General features: G+C 37.7%; 2 protein-coding genes across 4 annotated transcripts; one reads left to right on the plus strand and one right to left on the minus strand.

Moving 5' to 3' along the window:
• Positions 1-3004: 3004 nt before the first annotated feature.
• Positions 3005-11654, minus strand: LOC140937631 (uncharacterized). 2 transcript variants are annotated; one of them, XM_073387187.1, is made up of 2 exons: positions 11490-11654; positions 3005-3939 (listed from the first exon to the last, which is right to left on the minus strand). In XM_073387187.1, the coding sequence occupies exon 2, from the start codon at positions 3928-3930 to the stop codon at positions 3130-3132; it is 801 nt and encodes a 266-aa protein (XP_073243288.1). In that variant the 5' UTR covers positions 3931-3939; positions 11490-11654; the 3' UTR covers positions 3005-3129. The 2 variants fall into 2 exon arrangements, with proteins under 2 accessions (XP_073243288.1, XP_073243287.1); XM_073387186.1 differs by lacking the exon at positions 11490-11654 and adding an exon at positions 5878-5938.
• A 3520-nt stretch (positions 11655-15174) lies between these two features.
• LOC140938723 (T-complex protein 1 subunit gamma-like) lies at positions 15175-26746 on the plus strand. 2 transcript variants are annotated; one of them, XM_073388230.1, is made up of 17 exons: positions 15175-15286; positions 15354-15415; positions 15635-15685; positions 17161-17223; positions 17514-17610; positions 18736-18937; positions 20091-20196; positions 20397-20479; positions 22696-22762; positions 23301-23335; positions 23961-24058; positions 24207-24387; positions 24462-24546; positions 24794-24895; positions 25183-25323; positions 25669-25800; positions 26092-26746. In XM_073388230.1, the coding sequence occupies exons 1-17, from the start codon at positions 15259-15261 to the stop codon at positions 26206-26208; spliced, it is 1650 nt and encodes a 549-aa protein (XP_073244331.1). In that variant the 5' UTR covers positions 15175-15258; the 3' UTR covers positions 26209-26746. The 2 variants fall into 2 exon arrangements, with proteins under 2 accessions (XP_073244331.1, XP_073244332.1); XM_073388231.1 differs by lacking the exon at positions 15635-15685.
• The last annotated feature ends 63 nt before the right edge of the window (positions 26747-26809 follow it).

Raw genomic sequence — 26809 nt, forward strand, 5'->3', positions numbered from 1 at the left:
TAGTAATTATGTTTTTGAGGCTAATGCATAATTATTTACATTCTGACTCGTTAAGAGAAACAAAGAGCGTTAATTTGAACTTTCTTTTGTTTATAATCCATATTATGAAGTTACTCTCAAAACCGTTGGTTTATTTTTTTGGTTTCTCCGTTCTAATTCTAAACGAATTTTTGTGGGGCTGGATAACACCAAATAAACGAAAATGAACATTTTCTAAGAAATGTTGTTTTTGACCCCTGTAAAACCTTTGTTACGGCTACTTGTGTTGTTTTGTCCTTTCACAGCAAAATTTGAAAGGCCGATTGCTATAAAAGGCTGGGATCGAATAATTACAAATGGGAAACGTGATGTTCTTTACTCTTTTAAGGTAATTTTGTAAATCGGTGAAGTAGGCTGATTCAATGAAGCAAGTGTTAGGAATATTGCAAGCTCTGCCGTAACCAGCGTTGTTTCAGAGACAGTAACAAGTCAGTTATATTACAATCTTGTACAGTAGTAGCATTACACCCCTGCCTCCTACGGCCGAAAATGTTAAAGCTACGGGAAGAGGAATGTTATCAGGTCCAGGTAATTGCTGTATCCAACAACTGATTCCCTCAAAACTCAGTTTTCAACATGCCAACAGATCAAATGTGAAGGAGATGTAAATATTTCTTTTGTATTAATTAAGAATACTCGATCGGCGCTTGAAATGTTAACCAGGACCTTCAATTCACTTGGCATTAATCTTACTACGAGATCCCCGTTACCTGAATAGGATTTATGCTGACACTTTTGAAAATGGTAAAAGCCTACACATAATTTTAACAGATTAAAGATTATAAGGCTCTTGTTTTCTTAATTCACCGCGCGCTCTGGGTGAATTCCATTTCATATTGTCCCCGACTCGATCTTGCAGATGTCTCCGAAAATGACATGCCCACACAAAACAAATTTGACTGATGAATAAAGTTTGTGACCATCTTCCAAGGTTTACCCATTGTACACAGTTATTTTTTGAATTATCTAATAATTTTGTTTTCCTTCTGGTAAGAGTGAAAAGTAAATGAAATCTTGGCCATTAAATGAAATTACAGGGTGATGTGATGGAAGTTATGTGTAAATGAACATAGTGAGGGAAGACGCCAGCTATGAAAGGATCATATACAACGTTGTCGTGCTAAGTAGCAATGTGAAACAAATGGTAGAGCAGAGAGTTAAATCTGACGTGAAAATTAGTTTTGAAAATAACCAAAAAATCCACTTTCGGACGATAGATCTAAACAATCCGAAGGTAGCCGGGTGATATCGAATCCCACTGAAGTAAAACGATTCTTTTTTCTGCCTGGTTCTCATTACTAAGGCTCCTTTTCTTAACTTATTCCCTAACGCTAACGCTTAGTGGGATTTATAATGAGTTATTTGTAGCCCTGAAATTTTCACCCCAGGGTGTCCCCCAGGGTCAATTCTTTGTTCCATCGTTTATTTGCATGTCAACTGAGGCACGCTTATTTGTCGCACTGTTAAGAATATTATGGGATGGGCGATTTTCATCCGAACCACCTATAAAAGTGGTAGAAAATCGCCTCGGAATCTATTTCTGTTGTAGCGTAAATTAGTTTCAGTCCATCTGCAGACTAGAGTATCCCTCTTCTCTCATCACTATTTTTTCGCATTTCGTCAATCCTCAGATAAGCTATTAAGTGTTTTTGCATTTTTTTACTACCTCATCTCTGTGAAAAAGTATGTGAAGCATAGCAATCAAAGTTGCTTGGTATCAAGTTTCTTTGTTGAGTGGATAATGTTGCAATCGACCTCCGGTGGATTTAAGTATACAAGAACGCAGCGGTAAGTCTCGCTTGCTTTGAGATTAGATCGAGATATTAATGAGGAGGTGATTAATTCTACACGAAACAGGATTTAATCACTTCACTTCCTACTTTATCGACGTTCGAGTATACTTCAGGATATTTACGTTTTATTTGTTTTTGAATTGATTTAGTACGCATGTTAGCGACGACCAGAAACACGTCTGTGGTCGCAGGCTATACGCTTGTACAAATACACGAAAATTCAAGGGAATCGATTCCAGAGAAATCTCATCATTGCCAGATATCAAAAAAGTGTTTTACATGGCACGTCATTTCAATCATTGCCGAAAATAAAGTGCATGCTCATTACAGGATCCATTTGCATACAATGAAAGTTTACAACACCCGACCATCGCAGTTTTTCTAATTAAGATTCTTATTTTTCTTTTTCCACCAGTGAGTAGTGCTCACTTGTTCTAATTTAATCAACACTTTCAAGCGATAGAATTCGTGGACCGACCTGTTCTGGAAAAGCTCTAAATTTAATCTTTCCTAAGCCTTCTTCGCAAAACATGTGTGGCTTCGGTCGCCCAACGATTCTTATTCCCAGTTTCCACCGTCCCGCTAAGAACGCCTGGGACCATGATTTCCCTTTTGTGTCCTCATAATCTGCAAGCCGTTTTTCTTCGTATATAGTCTCGCTGTTTACGCAAGCGAGACTAAAAATCAAATGTAAAGGTCGGTTAATTTGTAAGATATAGCATTGACACTTTAATACTCGGTTAGTTTTCTAGAAATGGCTGAAAATTCGAACATCAGCCCACAATTGCCTTTTCAAATAATTTTTCACAATTCATTCATCTCCTCAAAATCATTCCTTTGTTTTGAAAGTCATCAGTTTAGGGTCAAACTTTTGTTTATCTTACGACGTTATTTTCCCTCCAGATACCGTTAAAATCGAGAACGAAAATCACTGGTTTGTTGGGAGTACTAAGCTCTGTTATCCTGCAGAGGAAGTTTAGCTACTGAAAGTAGAAAGTGAATGATCCTTTTCGCCATGCATTCTGATGACTTGGCTTACAGCGCTCTACCAGCTAAACCACAGGCCTCCCGCGGTCAAGTCGCGTCACTGATGTAAACTACACTGTATACCACCCCTCCCCTTTAAATCCACAGCCTTTTCTTGTAAGCGTAAGATAGCTTGAAAAATCACATTGAAAAATGTAACTACTTTTATTTTAATTGAACAATATCTTCCAATATTACTGATTATCATTTACCCGTAACTAAATTAATTACAGATCTATTAGCTATCATAGCTGCTAGATTATCAACGTCATTACTTTCCGCACCATAGACCGGGTGGACAGCGCTTTTCAAAACTTTTGATTGGCGTTTGCTCGTTCATGTCTTCCGTGTGTTCGGCGTTTTTTAAAATTTGATCGGATACCTCGCGCTTCTTACCGCACCACAGCCCAGGAGGACAGCGCTTTTCAAAACGGCCTGCCATGTTGTTTACGTCTCCAGTCTCAGTTGATTTTCTATTACTGACAACATCTGCCACCTCTCTCTTCTTTCCACACCACAGACCAGGTGGGCAGCGCTTTTCGAAGGTCTTGATTCGCGTTTGCCTGTTTATGTCTTCAGTTGTTGGAGCGTTGTTTAGATTTTGATCAGATACCTCGCGCTTTTTGCCACACCACAACCCAGGGGGGCAACGCTTCTCAAACTGGTACGCCATGTTGTCCACTTTTACTCTCTCAGTTGATTTACTGCTACTAAGATCTTTAGCCTCTCTTTTCCTTCCGCACCAAAGACCTGGAGGACAGCGCTTCTCGAAAACATTCACCTGCTGTTTTCTTTGTTCGTTTGGGTTCTTGAACTGTGTTTTCGTCTTTGCAGCTAAGTTGCTATCAAGGATTTTTCCGTCGGGGTGCTGGTTTTCATCATATTGGGACGCCTTTGTTTCTTCCTCGGTTACTTGTCGCTTTTTACCACACCAAAGGCCAGGTGGACAACGTTTCTCGAAGGTTTCCTGAAAGCCGGACGAAGGCTCGGAGGAGGAGCTACTTGAGAAGGTCTCTAAGGAAGCGAACGGAATAAAAAGAAGGAGAAAATGGCAGCAACCAAGAAATTTCATCTTTTTTTCCTGTGGGGAATAAGAAGAGACAACAGAAAAAAATCGTTAAACGCTAAGAGATTCATAAGCAAACTTTTTTAAAACCTCTCTTCACAAGTGCTTTATAATAAGAGGAATGACAAACAGTACGCAAACAATTTTAAATCATTTAAGATTAACTAATTCAGTTGAAATTGTCATGAAGGGAACAAGAAAAGAATGTGGGATCAAACTTCATGAGAACCACACTTCTCATAACATACCGGTCTAAAAACTGCAAAAAAAGCGTTCTTCGCCTAGGCCCAGTTCTTGGAATGCCGGTAGAGCTAACCCGCGGTTAAATTTTAGTCCGGGTTTCTTTTTCTCAAAAGCATTTTCTCGGATAATCTTCTCTATTCTTTCTAGAGCATCCAATCATCAAATTGTAGACAAAAAAATTACACTGGATTTGCTTTTTAAGCTTTCGTATCTGAATTCAAATTTCGCACTAACCCTGCTTTATTTTAACCCAGCTTTGAAGAACCCAGCCCAACAGGACCACATAGCTTCAAAGAAACAATCCCAGTCTCCTTTACATGATCTTCATGATTCGTTTTCTCAGTCGGTTTCCTCAACTGGTTTGACTTATACTGAGTTGATTTCATTTAGGCCTGTGTTGAAAACAAAAGTTACCTAGACCATTTCACCGTAAACAGACTTAGTCTATTAAAATAAACGAATTATTGAAGTAATTCTCTGTTCATGCTCCTTGTGTTTCCTACTGTATCTACGATAAGAAAAGGCAGCTCCAAGGAATGCGAAACTTGCCCTTCATTTATGACGGTTTTTTATCACGACCATTTACTGTAAAAACACAGGACAAATCCACCTCACGAAGCAGACGATCACTTGTGCCCCATCCAAAAATCTTATTTACATGTCGCCTATGTAAGAGCACCTCAAATACACCAGCCGAGTCAGACATCGGACAGACAAAACACGCTTTACGAGAAAGATTTAGATAACACCGTAGAGTCATGCATTTTTTTTTAGGGACACCAATTGGCAGACATCGAATTCAACCACATTCACTTATCGACTCTGAAAAAGAGAATCCATACGTACAGTCCGCAAATCGTTTTATCGGCAGTCTAAGCGATTGGCTTTCCCAAATAGCTGAGTCCAACCCTTCACATTATGACTGTAAGAGAATATAATTAAACAAGGAAAATCTGTTCCTGACCAACGTTTTGCTTAAAACTAAAGTGTGAGGAACTGTTGGAGACCATGTTACTTTTCATGTGACCACTTGCTATCTAAACCACCAAATACCTGAAATACTGACAACAGTACTTCACATGCTTAAGAGTCGAAGAAATAATTTTATCTATAATGACACTATTGCTTAGCAGTGGAATGAAGGTGTACATCTATTTGCAGGATTAAGGCCACAATTACAACCTACAGTGGGTACCAATTAACCGAAAGATAACAAAAAATCGATTGCCTTTTTGAATGTTTTATAATAAAAGATGAAAGGAAAAATAAATTGACAGTTTGCTTTTCTTCAAAGGAGAATAATAATACACGAAGCGGTAGTTAACTCACTTTGACGTTGGAACGATCAATATTAAACCTTGGGTAAAGACTACAAAAAAGAACCCTACCGACAGAGCAACTGAATTACTTATTTAAGTTCTATTCTAGTATAGTATGAGCTATAGATAACAAAATCATCATAAGATTCTAATACGACCATCTATTATATAGACGTAATGGTGATATTTCACTGACATGGTTGAGAACTAAGAACGCGTTTGCACTTCTTTGCGTATGAGTAAGACCAACATTACACCCTAGAGAACAAGAATACAAGAATCGATGGCCTTTTGAATATTTTTGTGGAAGGCCATGTTAGGAACATTTTTGGAACTTATATTTACATCACAACTTAGGTGACTTGTTAATGAACATTTAGAAAATACTTACCGCAAGGAAGGTGTCAAACTGACTAACACAGTCGTTATCAAACCGTATGAGAAGTGGACTGAATTTTACGCGTCCGACAGGGGTTTTTATATCATTGATGGGACATTTGTCTGCTACCACGTACGTTTCACAATAAGCGTTTCTTTTAATCATTAAAATCCTCAAGGCACCGACAACAAAGCACTTCGGATGCTTTGCGTTGAATCTGGGTGGGCACGTTTGGTTTTGTAAACATATCTTTGCTGTTTTTGCTCATTAAAAATTTGTCAGCTGAATTCTTGGGAAATGAAGGAGGATTATTAATTTAACTGTTTTCTTTTATCTGGAATTTTTCAAAGGCAACTTCCTGAAACATGCTGAAAGTTGTTCTGTCCTGTGGTATTGTTATTTTTCATCTTTTCATTTTTCCTTCCTATACGCTTGCAGGTGACACAGTCTTCTGGCCCGTAAATACAGGTTGTAGGCAATTTTTTCTTCTAAATACATTTTAAGACTATTTTAAAACAAATCATGTTGAGTATCAATATGATCAAAATTATTAAATCTCCTATTCGGTCGAGAGTTCGATTTTCCTTACAAGAAGTCGTGTTTCGCGCGCGAAGTTTCGAGAGACTCGGTTTTCTCATTTACGTAAATAACCACAAAGAATTCAACAGAATGCTTTGTTGGTAATGTAAGTATAATTGATCCCTACAGAGCGGTATTTCGTATGTGGTTGTACGAAATTAACATCACATTTTCAAAAGGAGACACGCTTAATAATAGAGAAACGGTAGTTAATTGAAGAGAGGTATTAAACCCACTACCACGTTTACGTGTTAAGTAGTTAAACACACAAAAAGGAACCTAAATCAGCAAGCAAATTACGTATTTAAACATGATGTTAGACATTTTATTCTGAACATCAAATAAATATATATTTTCCTGACAAGTAGTATCGGGTGTCGAAAACATGGACGTTGCGGGAAATTTGGCTTTAAATGGAACAGTTATCCAGTAAGAATCGTGGGGAAAAAAATATTCTTGGATTTTGCCTCCTTTCCCAGCTATTGTTTGCTTGGGGAAATTGGCATTAAATTGAGTCGCGTTTTGTTAAAAGATACCTTTTAATTTCCCAACGTAAACCACAATGGTAAGCCGGATGGCCGTAAGAATATGCATCACAATCAGACAATCCTCTGAATGCCTGTAAAATACATGCAGGAGCGTACCTAAATATTACTTGGGAGCTAGGCAAAGTTTTCCAGATAAACCTTGCTTAATCTCCCAAATCGGTTTTACGCGGCTGACTTCATTAATTTAATTTTGTATCAGTATGCCGAAGTAAGTGTTTTTCAGGCAGAAGCCAATTGTCGCCAGTGAAAAAATCGGGAAAAACGCCTCGTTTTGTTTTGACAGTGTTCCCTAAAGGAAATTACATGGGCATCTCCTCCATTCGCCAACTATCCCCTATTTTTCTGCAGTTCCTGTGCTTTGTTTTTCTATTTTGTCAGTTGGCTTTTATTTATCGTCGACATTTTTTTTCACGGGAACGCACTTGAGTACTGGCGTACTGTAAGCTACACCCCTGAAATGTTCATTCGGGAATATTTCCTCGATACTCAGTTTATTACCCACCATTTGGACACTGTACTTTTCAGGAACCCTTAACTAACTAAGTGGCAAAAATTGTACGTTTAACTCGAGAAAACCCGAAGTTATTTTGTTATTTTCGGTGGGATATTTGCTACTTAGACAATCTTCACGGTTGGAGAAGCCGAAAATGTAAAAAACAGTTGAAGTTTGGCCAGGCTAAATTAAGTTTGCCGTTGAAATCGCAGTCGATCGCAACCCAAGCTTTACAAGGTGTGACGCCAGGGTAAATAATGAGTCTGACCGGCCATTGAAGGAATTCCTTTCAAGTTGAAAATTTTTTCTTCTGCCTTCATGTATTAACCATTAAAATATCGACAGGTCATGCATTATTACTTTTTCATGCGGTATAACTATTGATCAAACTAATCATCACAGAATGAAGTTATTACACTAACGTATAGGTCTTAAAACTAGGTCAAGTTTGCGAAATTAACTCAGTCGCTCATAGTTTTGTTAACTATGAGGACACCAGCGATTTGGGCAGTTTCGCTCTGCAACCGATTGACCATTTCACACAGCGGATAGGCTAATTGCCTTCAAGTTGTCATTTCAGTAAATATATAAACAGTTAAAATAACATAGGTATATAACATTTTATACAATGATGTGAATACTACGCGCGCTGTGATTGGTCGTTGCCCATGATCTATCAGAGGACAGATACATGGATGACGTCACGGAAACAGCTCCTGCTAAGTTTTTTTAGGCTTTCACTTGCCTTAATCCGAAATAATCTCACAAACATTTTCAAAACCGCGCGCCACGTTGAAAAAAACAATCAAAACAAGTTTTCCGTGACGTCATCCATGTATCTGTCCTCTGATAGATCATGGGCAACGACCAATCACAGCGCGCGTAGTATTCACATTATTGTATAATTAACAAATAGATTCTATGTTGCTGTGCGTCTGTTCGGTAATAGATCACAGATGACGTCAAAATGTGGTAAAAACAAAGAAGTGACACACGAGCCGCAGGCGAGTGTGTCACTGATGTTTTTACCACATTTTGACGTCTTCTGTGATCTATTACTGAACAGATGCACGGCAACATTGAATCTATTTGTTAAATAAATTAACTAAGATAGTACGCGCGTTCTGATTGGTTAAAAACCTATGGTTTATTGTGCCGGTAAACTCATAGAAAAAACAAACGACTCCGTTTTACTTAAAGTTATTTTATAAAAGCAATAGACCATACTTTCTATGGGTTTACCGGCGTAATAACCCACTTGGGATGTTGGGAGAACACGAGGAAAGCTTGTAAATCACTCACCTTCGTCTCGTGATTTACAAGCTCTTCTCGTGTTCTCTCAATATTCCGCGTGAGTTATCACGCCTGCAATAAACCCATAGAAAGTGTGGACTATTGCTTAAGAAAACCGGACTAAGTTCTACTTTCTTACTCGGCTTTTTCCAAAAGACGCTACATATTTTGCCTTGAACGGCTTTCACCTTTATTTTTTCTCGATCCGACCAACTGAAAAACTCAATAAACCGCCCCCTCCCCCGCCCCCGCCCCCGCCCTTCCCCCCCAAAAGAAAAAAAAATTAACAGATAAACAAACACGCTGAATAGAAGAAGAGAAGCTTAACAGCGGCTTCAGGGTACTTGGTTTTGGTTTTTGGGGATGAATGCAAAACAAGCAACTTTCTTACCAAACTTACAAATGAATGCTATAAAAGTCTCTTTAGCACGATTGGCACATCTCGAATCCTTTGTTTAAGCTCATGACACAAAACATATAGCAACTACTAGAAAAATAATCGAAAATAAGGAAATAGAAATTTATTAAAATTATTATTATTAAAATTATTCGTTTAGAAATACCAAGAAAATGGGAAAACGAGAGCGGCTTGGTAGTGACTAGTCTGGTTTCCTTAAATACAGAGTGAAATCTCTGTTGGTTTGACACTTAAAAAATTTGACGTGGCATGTTCCTTTGTGACTTACGGTGGACGGTACGGTTTAAATAATGTTCATCAGTTCTACTTTGAGAAATCAGTGTCAACTCATGAGTCACCCGTCATTTGCGTTTGCCATAAAAAAGACTCCAAATCTCTCCAATAATAATAATAATAATAATAATAATAATAATAATAATAATAATAATCTTACGTTGTTTTGAGGAGCCACAATAATGCATGGCGAAACAGCTGTCAGCAACTACAAATCCGATCGTTCTGTTTGGGTTCTATCGATATAGTGTTTTTGGTGCAAGTTATTTATTTTTTTAATATAATACGATCAGCTTTGCAGATGTACGTTCTTTTGGGTGTATGGAGTCTTAAGAATTCACCTTCATTCCGGTTTAGTTATTACGCAACAATTTTGTAGTTTGCGCGTGAGTGAGGAGAAGGATCTGGGCTTACATTTACACCTGATTACAGCAAAAGCAAACAAACTTTTCTCTGCTGAAGAGATCATGTCCCTTGTCAACTAAAGTGGCAGTAAGAAGGTCCTTGTATTTAGCGATTGTGAAGTCCCACCTTTATTACGCTACTGAAGTCTGGTCTCCTGCTCAGAAGTCACTAAAGGTTAAGGTTGAGCAAGTTCAGAGACGTGCCACCAAATGGATTTTAAGTTTGAAGCCAGGCCAGATGTGATATGGGGAGAGACTGCTCACCTTGGATATGCTGCCTCTTGCTTACGATAGAGAAGTCAAGAATCTTGTTTTCTTTTACAAAGCTATTTACGGCTACATTGATATAGACGTTTCTAATTACGTAACTTTTAACAATCATCCACCTACACGTCATAGTCAGTCTGCTGACTACGCAGTCTTGTGAAACTGTGGAACAACTTATGCAATGAAGAATTCCCTAGTGGTTTTACCTCTCTTAGCTGGATTAAAAAATTTTTAAAGAATTTGTAGTCTCTCTTTTAATGAACGTCTTTGATGTGGAGATGGTCGATCTGCTCATGGTCAATCTCTCGCGAATGTTCATGTCACTAACTTGAATACGTATCATATAAAATTATGTATATATATATATTTTCTTTTTTTAATACTATTAGATTCCTATACAGTTAGACGACAATTTTACAATTACATTTTTCTAGAATTAGACTTTCCTCCTCCAACTAAATTTTACTTTTTTATATATAAAATTATTTTAAATCCTTATATTTTCCTAGGTAGGCACCCCGCATGGGTCTGAGTGTCCCGTTCGTGCCCATCCCTTTTGGGCTTTAATTCTTTATGTTTGTATATTTTCAATTTTTTTTATATATTTTATTTTTTCGAATTGATCTTGCCCAATAAAGCTTGACATAACTAAGTATCAGTAAATTGATATTCCTTTTACTTCAAGGTCTGGTTCCGCCACTATAGGACGTTTGATTAATTCTAGAATTAATATTTATCGTAATTATTCTCATACTCCTGGCTATTCATGTAAAAATGATGCCACATGCATACTTACTTGCCCTGTAAAACTGAAAAGTTTCAAAAGTTTTGATGTGAAAAAATAAAGTCCTCGGTTTAAGGGCGTCAGTACAAGTCAGTTATAACGAACATAATCAGGGCACCCTGAAGTCTATGAGATGAACACACTGAAAATTGCAGTTCAATGATCTGCCTCTTTTGTCAACGTAACAAACTGTTCAGCAATGAAACGAAAATGAAGATTTAGGACAATGTTGCATTTCAGAATCAAAGTGACGTGTTGAAAAGACAGGCCTTTGATAAAATTCTGGTTCAATATCGATTCTTACTCTCTTCGTATTTCATTAATTCAAAGGTACTGACTGGGTGTCAGTGAAGGAGATAGTATGATAGCGTTTTGACCCGGCAATGTGCGGCACTTGAGGCTTCAATAACTATAACATGTAAAATAGCGCGTTGCCTTGTTACGATAGCCGGGGTAAATTAAAGAACTCTACTGAGCTGAAGGTTAAGTAAGAGCTAATATAAGCTTAATGCTATCGTGGAAAGGTTCTCTTGACTATCACAATAAAAAGAAATATATGACCTACCGTTAAGATCTATTATTGTTTCAACAATGGTCTTCGGAACCCTTAAACGGTGCGCAATATCACTAAACTAATTCTGCGGGTTTCTGTTGAAAATTTCAGAAAAAGAAGAAGACAGAAGTGATCCCTGTTGTTTTAAAACGACGATCGAGAAACAATTAGCTCCAAAATGCGCTATACAGCTTGGAATCATTAAGCCCTTTAAACGACCCTTAAAAGTGTTCATTTTCGGGGAAATTGGAAATCCTAATTGTTTGAAAACGTGCCAAAGAGGTGGTGAATGCTTCCGAGTATTTGCAAACTAATATAATTTGACAAGGTTTGTAAATTGTAATTTTCTATTCACTGTACTCTCCAGTCGGTAAAGTGCTCGAATGAAACAAGATAGACGCTTTCATTAACATCTGGCAACACAAAAAAGAAAAATATTTTGACCGTACCATTTATCTCGAACAATACATCATTAAACGAAAAAGGTTTCCGTGTATTTAAGTACTTTTGTTGACATTATCATTTTCTGCCAATTGATTCTAGTGTGCCTAATTATTTCAAAATATCGAAGCAGTATGAAATTGCCTTTACGACAAAGTAGGTAGCTTATTGGACTGGTATTTTTATCACTTTGAAGATTTAAGAAAGAGGAAAACATAATATTTATAACAAAATCGAGGGCAACATGATGATTTTAGCTATAACTGGGATCAAAAAGGGCCTTGCTGGAGAACTGGTCACAGATTTAAACTTACAAGTATTAAAACGGCATTTCAGTTTAAAAGGCTCAACAGAACAGATATTTATTTAGGCTAATGAATGCCACATTTGACTGTTCGACATTTTGAGGAACATGTTGTCATTACCGGTGCCAGCTCTATAACAAAACATTTGAGCGTCAATTGCGTTTAGATCAGCAAATTAATTTCTGTTCTTTAATTGTTACCCTGTATCTTATCGTGTCGACATGGATTTTAAATAAAGCCAACTCCTGCTAACCTATCAAAGCCCTCGTTTCTGCTGCAATCTGTGTTAGAGCAAGAACATAGAGAAATTTCAAACGAAAACGGACGTGATTAATTCGGACGTATCCACCAATTGAAGTTTAAGCCTTCCTAGGTATATTCTGTTTTATCATTTCATATACTCTGAGAAGTTTTTAAGGCTTTTCCTGATTGTTAAGTAAACTACAGTTCCCCATACTTAAGCCGTTTATTCTAAGTTGTACTTTAAAATGGTAGGCCATATTAAGGTGCATCGCATTCCCTTGAACTGATTCGATTTTTACAATGAAAAGGTAAAGGTCCTTAGAGTGCGTCGATAACTCCTAACCGGTACTTAAGTTGACGAACCTGATGCCGAAGGTGCGCTCATTTCAGTAACCTAACTCCCTTTCTCTTCATCAGTTCTCCGTTTTACGGCTAGTTGAAACTACTTTAAGTTACTCGGAGAGGAAAGAATTTGAAACAAGGATTTAAGGTCACACCTGGAAATAGAAATCGGTATCTGCCGCTCAGAATGCTGTGTTTTAACCTACTCTCAGGTCAGTCCTTTCTCCTTAAAATTGAATGAAGCCTTCATTCAAGTTCACAATATAAACGATATTTTATTCTATTTTGCACGCCCCGGAAATGAAATAAAGATTCCCATACTTTTATCCTAGAAAAGGAAAAAATTGTCGCGAATTTCTTGCACGGGTCTAATGAAAAGTTAAGTTCATTTAGCAAACATAAAAAATTAAGAAAGGTAAAATAGGGAAGACGCTCGATCAGTAGCACACCTAACACACCTATGTCACTTCATCTCCTATTTCCAATTATTTCACCTTATCTTTAACCATGAAATTCGTTTTTACAACTAAAGGAAGCGCAAAATAAGACTGTTATTTTGCCGGCTTCGCTGAAAAAGGAGCATGTTGAAGTTTTAAAAAGGCGTACCTTGAAGTTGATGGTAACTGAGGGAGTCTATGCAAGTCTTCATGCATGTAACTTGGTGTAGGCAAATTATTTAAGAAGTAGCACTGTTCATGTATTGCGGCTGCGATTATCAAAATCAAATATAAATATGTATCAAGTGTTGATCAAAGTATAATGAGGCATCATTCCTTCCTTTGTGCAATGTTACTATCCACATAAGGTAGTTTTCCATTGTATGCACTCTGACGACGCTTAGTTACAAAGAATCATTTAAATAAATAGGGTTTAGCTACATGACCATTTATCGTAAAACAATCGAGCGCTTTGTTAGAAGACCTGGATGAGTCAAGTATAGTGAATGAGTGATTTCGTTTCTTGTCACTTACTCTGATTGCCAAATTAACAGACACAGAGAAGAGTTTTGCAAGAAATGACGTACTCTTAGCAATATAAAAATGACTGCTCAGTTAGAATGCGGTAGTCATCTTCCGAGTGAAAGTGAGTGTGAAGGTGACTACCGTACAGGTTATCGCAACGTCAGTCACTGTCAACAAAAACAGCCCTATTCAGGACTACGTTCACCTGGACAATCATACTCAATCTACTTATGAAATGACACCTGGGTTCAAAATTTCACAGGGATTATGTACCCTTTTTAGGACAGAGAGGTCAAAAACCATACCCCGTCCAGCGGCACATTCCGGTATGGGCCATATAAGGGAGTATCCCACGGAGGGGCGTAGCTACATGTACTCACGTCCCTGCACGTGCACATCCCGAAAAAGCTGAGAGTAAAGTGTAATAAAACAAAATAAAATACAAAGATGATGGCAAAAAAGCGAGTAAACAAATAAAAGATAATTATTTTATAAAGCCCAGTCAGGAAACGGAAAATTAAATAACAAGCTGCAAAGGCGTTCTCTGTTTTTATGGGGTCGGGATGTGAGAATCGTAAGGAAAAAGTAGGGGATACAGAAATTGAGTTTTGTCCCGGACCGAACTCAAAGATAGGCCTATACAGCCACCCAATAAGTGGTTTGTGGTTGAGTTGCATTACCAAAGCCTTCAAATTAGAAGCAAGTATTCGAAAGATTTACCTTTTTCTAAGATATGATCAGAGGTTTTTTATAATTGAGTTACTTTCAGAAGACGCTGATTTTCTATTAAACTTCAATCTTCCAGCTGCGTGGTATCCTGGTGGTATATAGTCATCTTTTTTTTTTGAGGGTCAAACAAAAATGACCTTTGACCTTTCAGTTTCTTTTCAACTTATATGAGGTAGGATACCTGCGTGCTTCTAGGTGTAGTTTGAAGTTTGCGAGGTCCTCTACTCGAACCCTTGTTTCTAAAGAGTTTGTTTTCAATCTTGTTACTTCACCTAGGATTAAACCGGCATTCTTTACCCTGTAGGGCTGCAACTTACTAACGTCATTTCATAGACAATAAAACAAAACTTGAACAGCGGGAAGCCGGAGGGGGATTTGGGAAATTGTTTGTACCTCTGGAAAAATCCTCGCTCCGCGTCTGATCCGGGACCATTGCATAAGTTCTACAAACAAATCAGTGAAGGACAAAGACCTGAAAAATGGCTGTTTTGACGTTTTAATAACTCTCGATGACATTATCGTTGCCTTTTTTTGTTACTTTGTGCTGTTCGGAGCAAAGGCTCCATGTCTTCCATGGTTTGTAACTCAATCAGATCAAGAATGTATCAAGGATTCTGATTGGTCACACTTGAAGCAGTTACAATTAAAATAAACTACCAGTTCTGATTGGATGATATGTGACGGAAGGCGACACGTGCGGCAGCCATCTTGGATCTTACACCGGTTTTTGCAAAACTTTAGGCTTCTTGAGGCTTCAAAATGTCAGGAACACCTCTTATAGTGCTAAGTACGTAGCATTTTCTGTTAGTGTGCTTTGTGATGTACTGAAAACTAAACGCTTACCTTTTTTGTAGATCAAAACACAAGACGAGAATCTGGTCGAAAAGTACAACTTGGAAATGTCGAGGCAGCAAAGGTATAACGTACCCTTACTATTTTATTGTGATATTAAAAACACTTGTAACACGAGAGAACAAAACTGCTTTTATGGCACTTGATTTTGTGACAGCGACGCCGTAAAGTACAGTTTATTAATCTGCTGGCTGTTTGTCTTCACAGACTGGTGTGTTGTTTAAACCACGCAATGTACGCTCTGCTCTTGATAATTCAGTGACAGCTTCTTATTTTATTTTAGACTATTGCAGACATTATTAGAACATGTTTAGGACCCAAAGCCATGCTGAAGGTTAGTACAGCTGTAAGATAAGATATGAGAGACACCTAATTGACTGCCCAGACTCCATGAGAGTCGTTTGAATTTTGATTTTAAAAGAGAATGGCAAAATCTACCTAACTTTTACCTTTTGAAATGATTAATAAATCACAGTGTTCTTTATCAGTTATTTTACTTGGGTAGCCCCAGGGCCCCTTTTATAAGGGTCAGTAAGGAGAAAAGTATAAAGGGAGTCATTAAACTGTGTTTGCGGAATTCTCAAAGCTTGTTGTAAAATCAACATGTACAACATAGGTACTGATTGTAGTTGTATTCTTGGTGGGGTGGTCAGGGGCACTTTAACTAATATGCATGGTATGTGACCACAAAGGCCCTGGTGTTGTGTTTATCTGATGTCCCAGCTGTAATCTTCCGAAGCTTTGTTTGAAAACATGGAGCCAGCGTAATTCAGGTATAAATGTATTGTGTCAAATGCAAGCCTCTTTTATTCGCTGTGCCTGCTGGAAATCTATTTAACAAGCAAAATGAAAGTAGAACTCAGTGTTGGTAAGACACAAGTGAATGCACAGTCTATAACTCCATTTAAGTCAAGTTAATTCAGGTTACATTACAGTTTCTTATATTTTATATGTTTTCAAGCATGTGGTGTTGCTTGGTGTCTGAGAGCTTCAATAATTTTTTGATTCCCTGTTGCATCTCAGTGACCTTTGGTCACCGAGCACCAATTGAATAACCAACTGATGAATAATAAGGTTTCATGTGACTGTACATTTCATGTTGAACATTGTTACACATGATCTTTACCCACAAATACAGCCGTCTCTCCTTAGTTGATCCTCACCATTCGCAAGGCTACTTGCGTTAAAGTAATTGTGAATAAAATTGTTGAATTCAATAACAGTCTTGTTTACTGTGTTGTTCAATTTAATTTCCTCATTCATGATCCGCCATGATTCCCTCTGTTGATACTGGACATATTATAGAAGGCTTTCTTATTCATGTACATGTATTATGAAAGTGGCTCTCAACATCAATCACACCTCTGAGGTAAAAGCGCGTGTCACCCGCACTTCCTAACCCTTGGTTACTGCTAGTTTATTGTTTGCCCCACTGTAGTCATTTATCGGTGGTAATGACATTCTGACTTTGTCAATTTGCTGTGCCACATTGTTGCTAGTGATTAGAACTTTACAATCACTGGCAACAATATTAGCACCAAGGTCCAGCACAGCAAACTGACAACATTGCCTGATGAAGAACAGTATCACATGGTCAGAATGTGGCAGTCAATACAGAGTGACTATTGTGAGAAACTGATAATAATGATATTTCACCCTAACATACACAACTTATGCACATACAGCGACATATTGTCTTTCATTACATGCATATCACCATGCAACATGTAGCAGTTCAAGACTATTAACGATGATGGCATGGTTGGCATTATAAAGAAAAAGAGTTTCTTTTTGTTTTGTTCAAACCAGATGTTAATGGATCCAATGGGAGGAATTGTTATGACAAATGATGGAAATGCAATTTTGCGTGAGGTTAGGAATTCCTTGATTTTCTGTGCAATTTAATCATCCAATTTGTATTTATTCTTTGTGAAAACTGGCTCCTTGATACTGTGAATTGGCCTTTGTTTCCCAAGTGACCTTCAATTAGCAGTTGAGGTCACGTACATTTACAGTAAAACCCCTTTTATACATCACTGAGGGCTTCCAGCATTTAGGAGGAGGGAGGCTTATTGTCTTGGTTTATAATATTCTTAAAACCATGGGATTTCAGTCATTTTCTGATAGCAGATTTGGTTAATGTGTTCAATGCTTTTGTTTAGATTCAAGTGCAACACCCAGCTGCTAAATCAATGATTGAAATTAGTAGAACCCAGGATGAGGAAGTTGGTGATGGAACTACATCAGTTATTATTCTTGGTAAATTATGTTTGGATATTAACCCATTCGCCCCTGAACCGCCCGTAACCGCCCGTGCGGATCCAGGTCCTTTCTACCCTTTGTGACATCATCAGTTTTAACGGTCAAGGACAACTTTCTTCGCTAACTTGTGCAGAGTGAAGAGATCTTTCAAACCATACCAGAATGAGCACAATTCAGTCAAGGACACCGGAGAAAGAAGCAAAAAACCACGTGACAAGGACCTGAAAATCTCCATGAAAATCTTGTTCCATTACCCACCTACCTTTCCTTTCACCTAATCCTAAGATCCTAAAAGCTTTCCTAAAAACTCTTCCCACCAAAATGAAGCCTACTAAATGCCCAGCAAGAGAAAAAAAAAATGAGGCAAGAAAAGCGAAAAAAGAAGGGAAGAGAGAAAGCGAAAAGTAAAAGTCAAGACTGCTGTGTCACTTTTAAACCCAAAAACTATGTCGAAATTTTGCTTTCTGCGCATGCCCGAACTTCGCAAGCTGATATTTTGCATCTGGATCAGAAGGCCGCCAAGTGTACGACCTGTAAACCGGTTTGTGGTAAGTTTTAGCTCTTTATAGCATGACAGTGACCAGAAAACCACTCGACTAGCTTCAAAACGCGTTTTTCGGCAAAATCCCCGGGAGCGAATGGGTTAACAGTTGTAGGGCATGTGTATGTACATGTGTAAATTTGTGAAGAAGGAACTTGTAGGAGAAACCATAACAAAGAGAGAATTGGAAAAATATTGGTCTATTTTTCTATGAACCTGACACCATTTTCATTCTGGTCATGTTAGTGTGCCACAAGTACAGACACAGTTCAGTCACGTGATCTAGGCTTTCAGTTAAAGACAGACCCTGGCTGCTGTGGTAGCTTGTAAACCACAAATCCGTCATGCCGTTATGGGGGCTGTTTTCTGCAATCAATGTTTTCTCTTACTAAATTTGGTACTAATCTGAATAGATGAAGAAGAGAGAAATTTTATTATATGCTATATTTTGCCCGATGCTCTTAATTCAGCTTTGAGAACCTTGCTGTTAAGTTCATAGTTCAATGTAAATAGCACATTTCTGTTTTCATCACTTCTTATATACTGTTATTTTTTTAATTGTTGTGGTAAAATTATTTCAGCTGGTGAAATGATGTCTGTTGCACAGCCATTCCTTGAAGATCAAATGCACCCAACAGTTATAATAGGTGCTTATAGGCAAGCCATGGATGATATGCTCGAAATACTAAGAGATCAAATTAGTGTTCCAGTTGATGTGGATAACAGGGAGGAAATGTTGAAGATAGTACGCAGCTCTGTTGGTACAAAGTTTGTCCATAAATGGTAAGTGTTTAAATGTATGTGATGATCATGTGTTGATGGGCTGTACTCAAACTAGTACCCAGTAAAAAAAATTATTATTGTTTTTTGTCTCCCAACATAAGCTTTGGGAGGGAAAGAAAAGTTGACCTTGTGACCAGACTGTAAGTCATCTTTTTTACTGAGGAAATGTACACACACTAACAACGACCATGTGACTTCTGTGATTAAAAGAAAAGTATCCAATCTTCCTTGTATAAATAGGTTTGTAAAATAAAAATATATAGGTGTAGATGTATGTTTTTCAAAAAAAAATTTTGATCATGTATTCTTACATACATGTATGTGCATTGTTACTTATAATAATATTTGGTCACTATAAAAGCCTCTTTTCTCTAGGAATTTCAAAGGTAAAGGATTTTGTGAGAGAACAATAAAACTACCTTTCCCACACAGATTTTATTGAAAAATATAATTGTCAACTCCAACCTTTAAAATATTTTGGACTTGTATCTTCCCTTAAACAAGTCTATAATAGCAGCATCACACAAAACCCTACTCTTTCAATCCCACAAGATTCACTTCTTACCTTATTCCTTAAGAACGCAAAAGGAACTAAGGTCATCTACAAAAAAATTGTCTGTAAAAAAAGGTCTGCCCCGGTGAGAAGTCAAGCAAAATGGAACACTACGGTCTCCCAAGAGGGATGTGTTGCTGAATGGAACACAGCATATACCTTGGCATTCAAGTGTACTTAAAGCACGACACTTATTAATTTTCAGTATTGATTTCTGCATAGAATACTTCCCACAAACTCATTTCTGAAAAAGATTGGTATCAAGCAAGACCCAAACTGCTCCTGTTGCTGTACCACTGACGAAAATCTCGCTCATCTTTTCTGGCACTGTCCAAGCGTTCAAACTTTTGGGAACTTTGACTGAAAAGCTTGCTGATTTCCACTTTATACCTGGAGACTACTCGATGGAAATTGCAGTTTTTTTAGGCCTAAAGTCAGATACCTCCAAATTTTCTCTTCAGATAAACTTCTTCTTTCTTTTAGCCAGACACTACATCTGGGGTTGTGGAACCTGCAACAGGACCCCTCAGCTAAAAATGTTTTTGTATGTTTGTCTCAGCTAACTGCAATATTTTTATTTATTTTTTACTTTTTACTTAGGGGAGACCTTGCCTGTAACATGGCATTAGATGCAGTGCAAACTGTTGTTAGAGAGCAAGGCGACAGAAAAGAGATAGACATAAAAAATTATGCAAAAGTTGAAAAGGTAAATGGTAACTTTGACTCATTGATTCCTGGAATGTTTATGACGTTGCAGTTAATTTTTTATTTCACTTAATCTTTATTTTAAATTCATTAGCATACATTACCATACCCAAAAACAATGGAAAAATAAAAATTAACTACAACATACGCAATCAGCATGAAATTAACTACTGATCCCAACTTGTGGGTAACAAATTTAAGGTTCCTGGGGATGACCTGGAAGATTCTTTTGTTTTGTCTGGAGTAATGGTCAACAAAGATGTCACACATCCAAGAATGAGAAGGTAATAATCATAATAATAAAAATAATAATAAACTTTATTTAAGTGTCAGGTACTTTAGCTATGAAGCTAATTGGGGACACTATAAGATGCTACAGGGTGTTGCAAAAGTTTGTTCCGATTTTCTTTTTTTTGCTTAAACTTCAACGGTTACGAAAACTAGGTGTGTTATTTGTTATTCATTTTATATTGAGGATGGCCTCCTTTATGTTTTTTAACATTTTCTAAGCGGTGGGGTATAGAATGTGTGAGCTTCGTAAGCATGTAAAGTCTTAGGTCACATTTTTCTAGGCAAAGTTGAGTCGCCTTCTCAGCTTGTCCAGTGTTTTCCGGGCTAGATCTTTGTATGCTGTCTCGTCAGCGACACTCCAAATTTCAGATCAGGTGAGTTTGCTGTTGCAGTGGTTCTTTTGGTATAATGTTTGGCAAATTCTTCTGACACCATCTCTGAGCCGCTTCTGGAGTGTGTGCCGCTTCATTGGCTTGAAGTCTTTTCACCCTTTGTTGGTCTGAATAATTATCTCCGTACCATTGTGCTCAAAAATTAATTTTGATATTGTGAAGTTTGTTTTTTAGCTATATCCCTCATGTTAAATTATAATTATACTACTAAATAGGTTTTTTGATTGAATTTCTCGAAAGTTCCTCAAAACAAACGGCTCTCCACTCCTTGGTTTGTCTTCTTAAGACTTTCTTTTTGACTACTTTGTTAACCCTTTGTTCAGTCTTGTTCAACGATTTGGAAATTTCTTTGACTTAATGACCAGATGACTGTAAAAAGCTGCCTGAGCTCTAGCACAAACAGTTTTGGGCTTTATTTCCATGAAAGAGGGGAGAAAATAAAAAAAAGGGCAAAAATACAAAATAAGAAAACCTACAAATGGGCAGGAAAAATATGGCGGGAAAAAGCAGGCACGCATACACATTTGGTGCAAAATTTCAAAAACACCATTATTTCTTCAAATTTTAGTTTGAAATCGCTTTGAACTGTTTTCTAGATAAATTTCTTAACTGAATCAGTTTAAATTTGCCTATAGAAGCATCAAATGCTGTATACTAAATGCAATTTTCAATCAGAATGAACTTTTGAAACATCCTGTATAGGTAATTTTTTCATGGCTGAAAATTTGATCTGCTTGTTAACAAAGTGTACTGTCTCCTTTTCTGATAACCCTTTGGACACTCCTAACAGTGCCTAAAGTAAAAATTCCCGTTTAAGAGATGGTAGGGTCGAGGTTTAAGGAGGTCTAACCAGTCAAGACATTAGAGGTGTTCAGAGGTATGCCTTGAGCAGCCCTTACAATTCTTTCTAGCAGTATCCCACTATCCGTAACTTGACGGTTGCATTGCATAGCTGTGGCATTTATCATTTCATTTACAAATAAAATATCATAAAAAAACTGACATGAGTAACAAAATCAGTTGGTTTTGTTACCAAAACTTCATTTCATTTAACCTACCATCTGACAAAAATAATAAAATTTTTGTTGTTCCACCTAACCTTTAAAAACTGAAAGAAAGATGTGCAACAAGCTCATAATTAATTTTGTTTATACCCATTCTTTGTTGCTACCCTGGTAACCTCAGTCCAAGGGCCCCTCTTTCCCTTGGAATGAGTTTGCTCCAGGGCAAGCCCTAGGATTTCACTGTAAGGATCATTTGTGGTATCGTGTCATTACCATGGTCTTCAAATAACAAAACCAAAAAGTGACATTTTCACAGTCAGGGATCAACTTACAGAAATTCATTATTTTCACCAGCAGAGCATTTTTTTGGTTCTTTCTTGGCTTAAAAACAAAATTAAAAGGTTGTTCAGCATCTATCAGTTTTCTGTTTTCTGCTATCTTTAGTCATTTCAAAAGTGCATTGAACATTACTGGTTTATGGCTTCCACTGCCAAGAAAAAATATATTTTGGAGCCATATCTTGATAACATGTAGGAGGTGGGATCCCATAAATTTTCACGGAACCAAAAACTTGTTACAGATGGTTTCCCATTATCTCTGGGCATGGAACTGACAAATTGTTTTCCTTGGGATTTGAAATCTTAGGCTTGCAGGGTATGTTTGCATTAGACACAAGGCCTCAGTTAAATTTGTATGGTTTCAGATGGATTTCCCATAATCTGAACATATCAGTACATGTACTTTGTAACTTAATGTTAAAAAGAAAGAAGTATCATTAAAAGTGACCCGTTATGTGTTTGTTTCTCTTCATAGGAGAATAGAAAATCCTAGAATAGTTCTTTTGGATTGTTCCTTGGAATACAAAAAGGGAGAAAGCCAGGTAAATTGCCGTATTATGCTTAATCTGTGCTTCACTCTCATGTTTGTTGCAAAATGTTTGTTGCACACATTTTGTATCACATCTGTTCTAGAAGGTTTGTAGTTACATGGGTATCCTTAGCTTATGATGATCACCAAAAGGATATTTTTGCATACATGGGTATATGCCCAAGACGACTGTTAAGTCCTATTGTACATCAAGCACAGGTGTATTGCAAAAATTAAGTCACGAAAGACCTGCCACCAATTGCCTGCGGTTTCCAAAACGGGTGATTCATGTATTGGCTTTGCCAATGGCAAGGGAGATTCTTTTGTAGCACTCCTTACATGTATGTTCCAACTGGTGATCTGTTTCTTGTATTGACTTTTGTGCACAAGTGAGATGCTTTAGTAATTATTTCACTATTATCCAACAATGAATGTTTTTATTGCCTCACTCTTCTTTCCTTGTATAACACATTTCCTGGGTTCATTTTTACTACACTGCTACATTACGGTTTTTGAAGAATGTTTAATTTCAATCACTTACCATTTTTCAGACAAGCCTCGAAATTTCACAAGAAGTGGACTTCAAGTAAGTAGTGATTTTTTAGTACAATGAAGGCCAAAAGAACTTGGGACTGTGTGAAGAAAAACCCTTCCAAGGACTCTGCTCCTAATGACAATTTTTTGATCGGCTTTTGGCTCATCCCGTCGTGGCCCCATCCCCCCCCCCCCCCCAGCAATGTTGTGGCCACCCATGTTGTGCAAAATTCAACTTTGTTTGGGGTGGGAGGGGAGGGGAGGTTTCTCTATTCTTACTAATATAACTGGAAAGGTCCCAACACTTTTGACCTTCTTGTGTTTGTAGAGCAGTAACAAACAAAGAAGAAGAAAAGTATTTTTAGAATGTGAAGTAATTGGCATTCTGAAAATTAATTATTGTCAAACATTTAAGTAAGCTTTGAGTGTTGAAATTCTTGTTGTACCATTGGTTAAACCCTGTATTGCTTCGTGTACATTTAGAGTGATTAATTTTATACATCCAGAAACTCATAAGGGGCTGAACAACCCCTTATGAGTTTCTGATACATCTTAATATAATGTTTCCTGTCAGAATGTCAGTCAAAAATGATTTGTTACCAGTGATAATTTACATCCATTTGGGTTAGCATCTTTCCTGCCATGCCTAGAAACTAAGTTAGTTCTGTCATTTTCAGTCGTGTTCTTCAGTTAGAAGAGGAGTATATTCAGCGAGTGTGCAGTGACATCATAGCAATAAAACCTGACGTTGTGTTTACAGAGAAAGGGGTGTCAGGTATGTAAAGTTCAACACCAGATTAAATCCATTTCAGCATTTGCCCTTCCCCTAAGGAAATAAATGATACACTCTTTGAAGAGGTCACCTCACCAGAAAAATTTGAACTGGTAGTCACAATTTATTTTCCCCTTTCCTGACATTATAGACCTAGCACAGCACTTCCTTGTAAAGAATGGTATAACAGCTATACGCAGGATTAGGAAGACTGATAACAATCGTATCGCACGTGCCTGTGGAGCAACAATTGTGAACAGAACTGAAGAACTGAAGGAAGAAGATGTGGGAACACAAGCTGGATTGTTTGAAATAAAGAAGTTTGGAGATGAGTAAGTGTGGGTTTAGTCAGTTGCATTGCTCTTACCGGTGTCTGGAGTCAATGTTCAATATTTTTTGTTGTCAGGTACTTCTGTTTTGTGACAGAATGCAAGAATCCCAAGGCGTGTACCATCCTACTCAGGGGAGCCAGTAAGGATATCTTGAATGAGGTAATCAAAACTGTGCACATTATTTTAAGGGCTAATATTTTTACAATATAGTTAAAGTTAAAAGTGCAAGACTTGTGTGATCTGAAGGGGGTGACCATAACCTGAAAAAAATTCTAGTGCAAATAAATCATCCTCCTCGTATATAGCTACATGGAAACTAATATGAAGACCAGTGAACCGGTGTACATGTAACCTGAGCTACAGTAGTGTGCTGCTATAATGACCATGGTTTGTTGTGTTATGTTAGGTGGAACGTAACCTTCATGATGCTATGAATGTAGCAAGGAATGTAATGTTGGATCCCAGGCTGGTGCCCGGTGGTGGAGCTGCAGAAATGGCCCTTTCTCATGTAAGTAACCTATAGTGGTCATCAGCCGGCCTGACTGTGTTCCGCTTATGATATGCAAGCAGGCTAATGCTTCAAGCTTTTGTCCTTGTCTTTTCCGCCAAAAATGCAAAAAGCCATACGGAGGTAATCATAGCTAGTATTTATCTAGCTACTCATTTGCTTAAAAATAGCACAGGGTTATGGTATATACAGCTGTATTAGTATGTACGTGATCTTTTCTGTTAGTGTATTTCAACTATCGTTGACTGTGATGAGGTATTTCTGTTTGCTTACATGTTGACTGACAGGTACTAACAGAAAAAGCTAAGTCGGTAGCGGGTGTTCAACAGTGGCCTTACAAAGCTGTTGCTAAAGCTCTAGAAGTCATTCCACGCACTTTGATCCAAAACTGTGGTGCTAACACGATCAGGACTCTTACAGCTCTCAGGGTAAGCTGCTCATCCTACTCATCACTGCCGATGTTTTTAGCAGCTTATTGCTTTAGTAATAAGTAATAAAGATATTTAAACAGGGAGCTCACGTCAGACGTGGTTTTCAGTGGGACCCTGCATCAAATTAATTACAAGTATAAAAATGCCTAAATATTGAAAGGTTAAAAACGTCTTTGGCTATCGCTTTGTTGTAATTTTTTTGGTGTTAATGCCCCTCTCAGGGCTCAGGAATCAAAATGAGATGTTGTCTAGCTTGAAATTCTCACTTAAACTGGGTGATGTTTTCGTCTAGCAGATTATTTGAAAAACAATATTTTTGACATTTCTGTGATATTTTTGCAGGCAAAACACGCGGTTGAAGGTAACACATCCTGGGGTATCAACGGTGAGACTGGTGAAATAACAGACATGAATGAACTTGGTGTGTGGGACACGTATTCTGTCAAGGCGCAGACATTCAAGACTGCTATTGAGGTAGCGGCCCTTAGATACACATAGATAAACAATTGACGGATAGCGTAGAGCAAACTCGTCCCCATGGCTTTTCCCGCACCGCTCCTTTAACGCGGGCGGGAAAACCTCTGGTGACGAGGTGTAGCGTATTTTAAAAAAGCTTTTAAAATTGGGAGAGATTAAGTGATTGAAGAAAAGTACGCTTTTTTAGCCGTAGCCTGCGAGTAAGTTCTCTGTTGCGCCCTCCTTTGTGTTATTTGCGCATACTGTGTTTCGGGTATTTGATTGAGTTGTCTTTTGTTATTTCTTCAGACCGCCATGCTTTTACTGCGTATTGATGACATCGTATCCGGAACAAAGAAAGCCAGCGGTAAAGAAGGATCTCAGTCAGGAGCGGCTCCTACTACAGGGCCGCCGGCTGATGACTAGACATGTCCTGAACACACCCTACACCAACTTCGGACCTTACGCCAGCGCTTTTTCGATGACTTTTCAAGCTTACACGAAGCTTGTTTCTGTCAAAATAAGCAGACTGACTTGCAAAAAGCCAGATCTTAGCATTGAACGATTTACAGGTTTAGTGTATGTTTGTTTCCAACATTTTAGGCTTGGAGTAGCACTCTACTTGGCTTTCTGCAATGTGAAAAACTAATGTACCGCTGTATCTTTCAGAATATTCAAATCACGGTTACTTTGGCGCAGCTCAGTCACATGATTTTGGCCTTGGGAATAAAATTATGTGCCGATAGATTGTGATCAATTCATAACTAAACACATTAATTTATACATCATATCCTCTATCATATCCTTGGTCGATGTGAGGCTATTGCAAAAAAAATGCTTTTGGATTTGAAAGACTATAAATGCTGGATGTCATGGAGAAAGTGCTTTTATTCTGTTTACATTATAGTGTACAGAGCGTGAAATCTTATGGGCGATATTAATAAACCGAATACATTGAAGAGGATGTCGTGTGTCATTTTTTTATACCGTAACCGATCGATTTTATGCCATGGTTCTCTTTGTTTAT

Source organism: Porites lutea, chromosome 5 (assembly GCF_958299795.1).
Source record: "Porites lutea chromosome 5, jaPorLute2.1, whole genome shotgun sequence".
Lineage (NCBI taxonomy): Eukaryota > Metazoa > Cnidaria > Anthozoa > Scleractinia > Poritidae > Porites > Porites lutea.

What these genes read in the sequence shown, in the direction of transcription:
- LOC140937631 (XM_073387187.1), bottom strand. Translation starts at nt 3,930, where the DNA reads ATGAAATTTCTTGGTTGCTGCCATTTTCTCCTTCTTTTTATTCCGTTC.
- LOC140938723 (XM_073388230.1), top strand. Translation starts at nt 15,259, where the DNA reads ATGTCAGGAACACCTCTTATAGTGCTAA. An exon ending in GACCCAAAGCCATGCTGAAG is followed by an intron (nt 15,686 to 17,160) that starts GTTAGTACAGCT and finishes TGTTCAAACCAG; the next exon opens with ATGTTAATGGATCCAATGGG. An exon ending in ACAAAGTTTGTCCATAAATG is followed by an intron (nt 18,938 to 20,090) that starts GTAAGTGTTTAA and finishes CTTTTTACTTAG; the next exon opens with GGGAGACCTTGCCTGTAACA.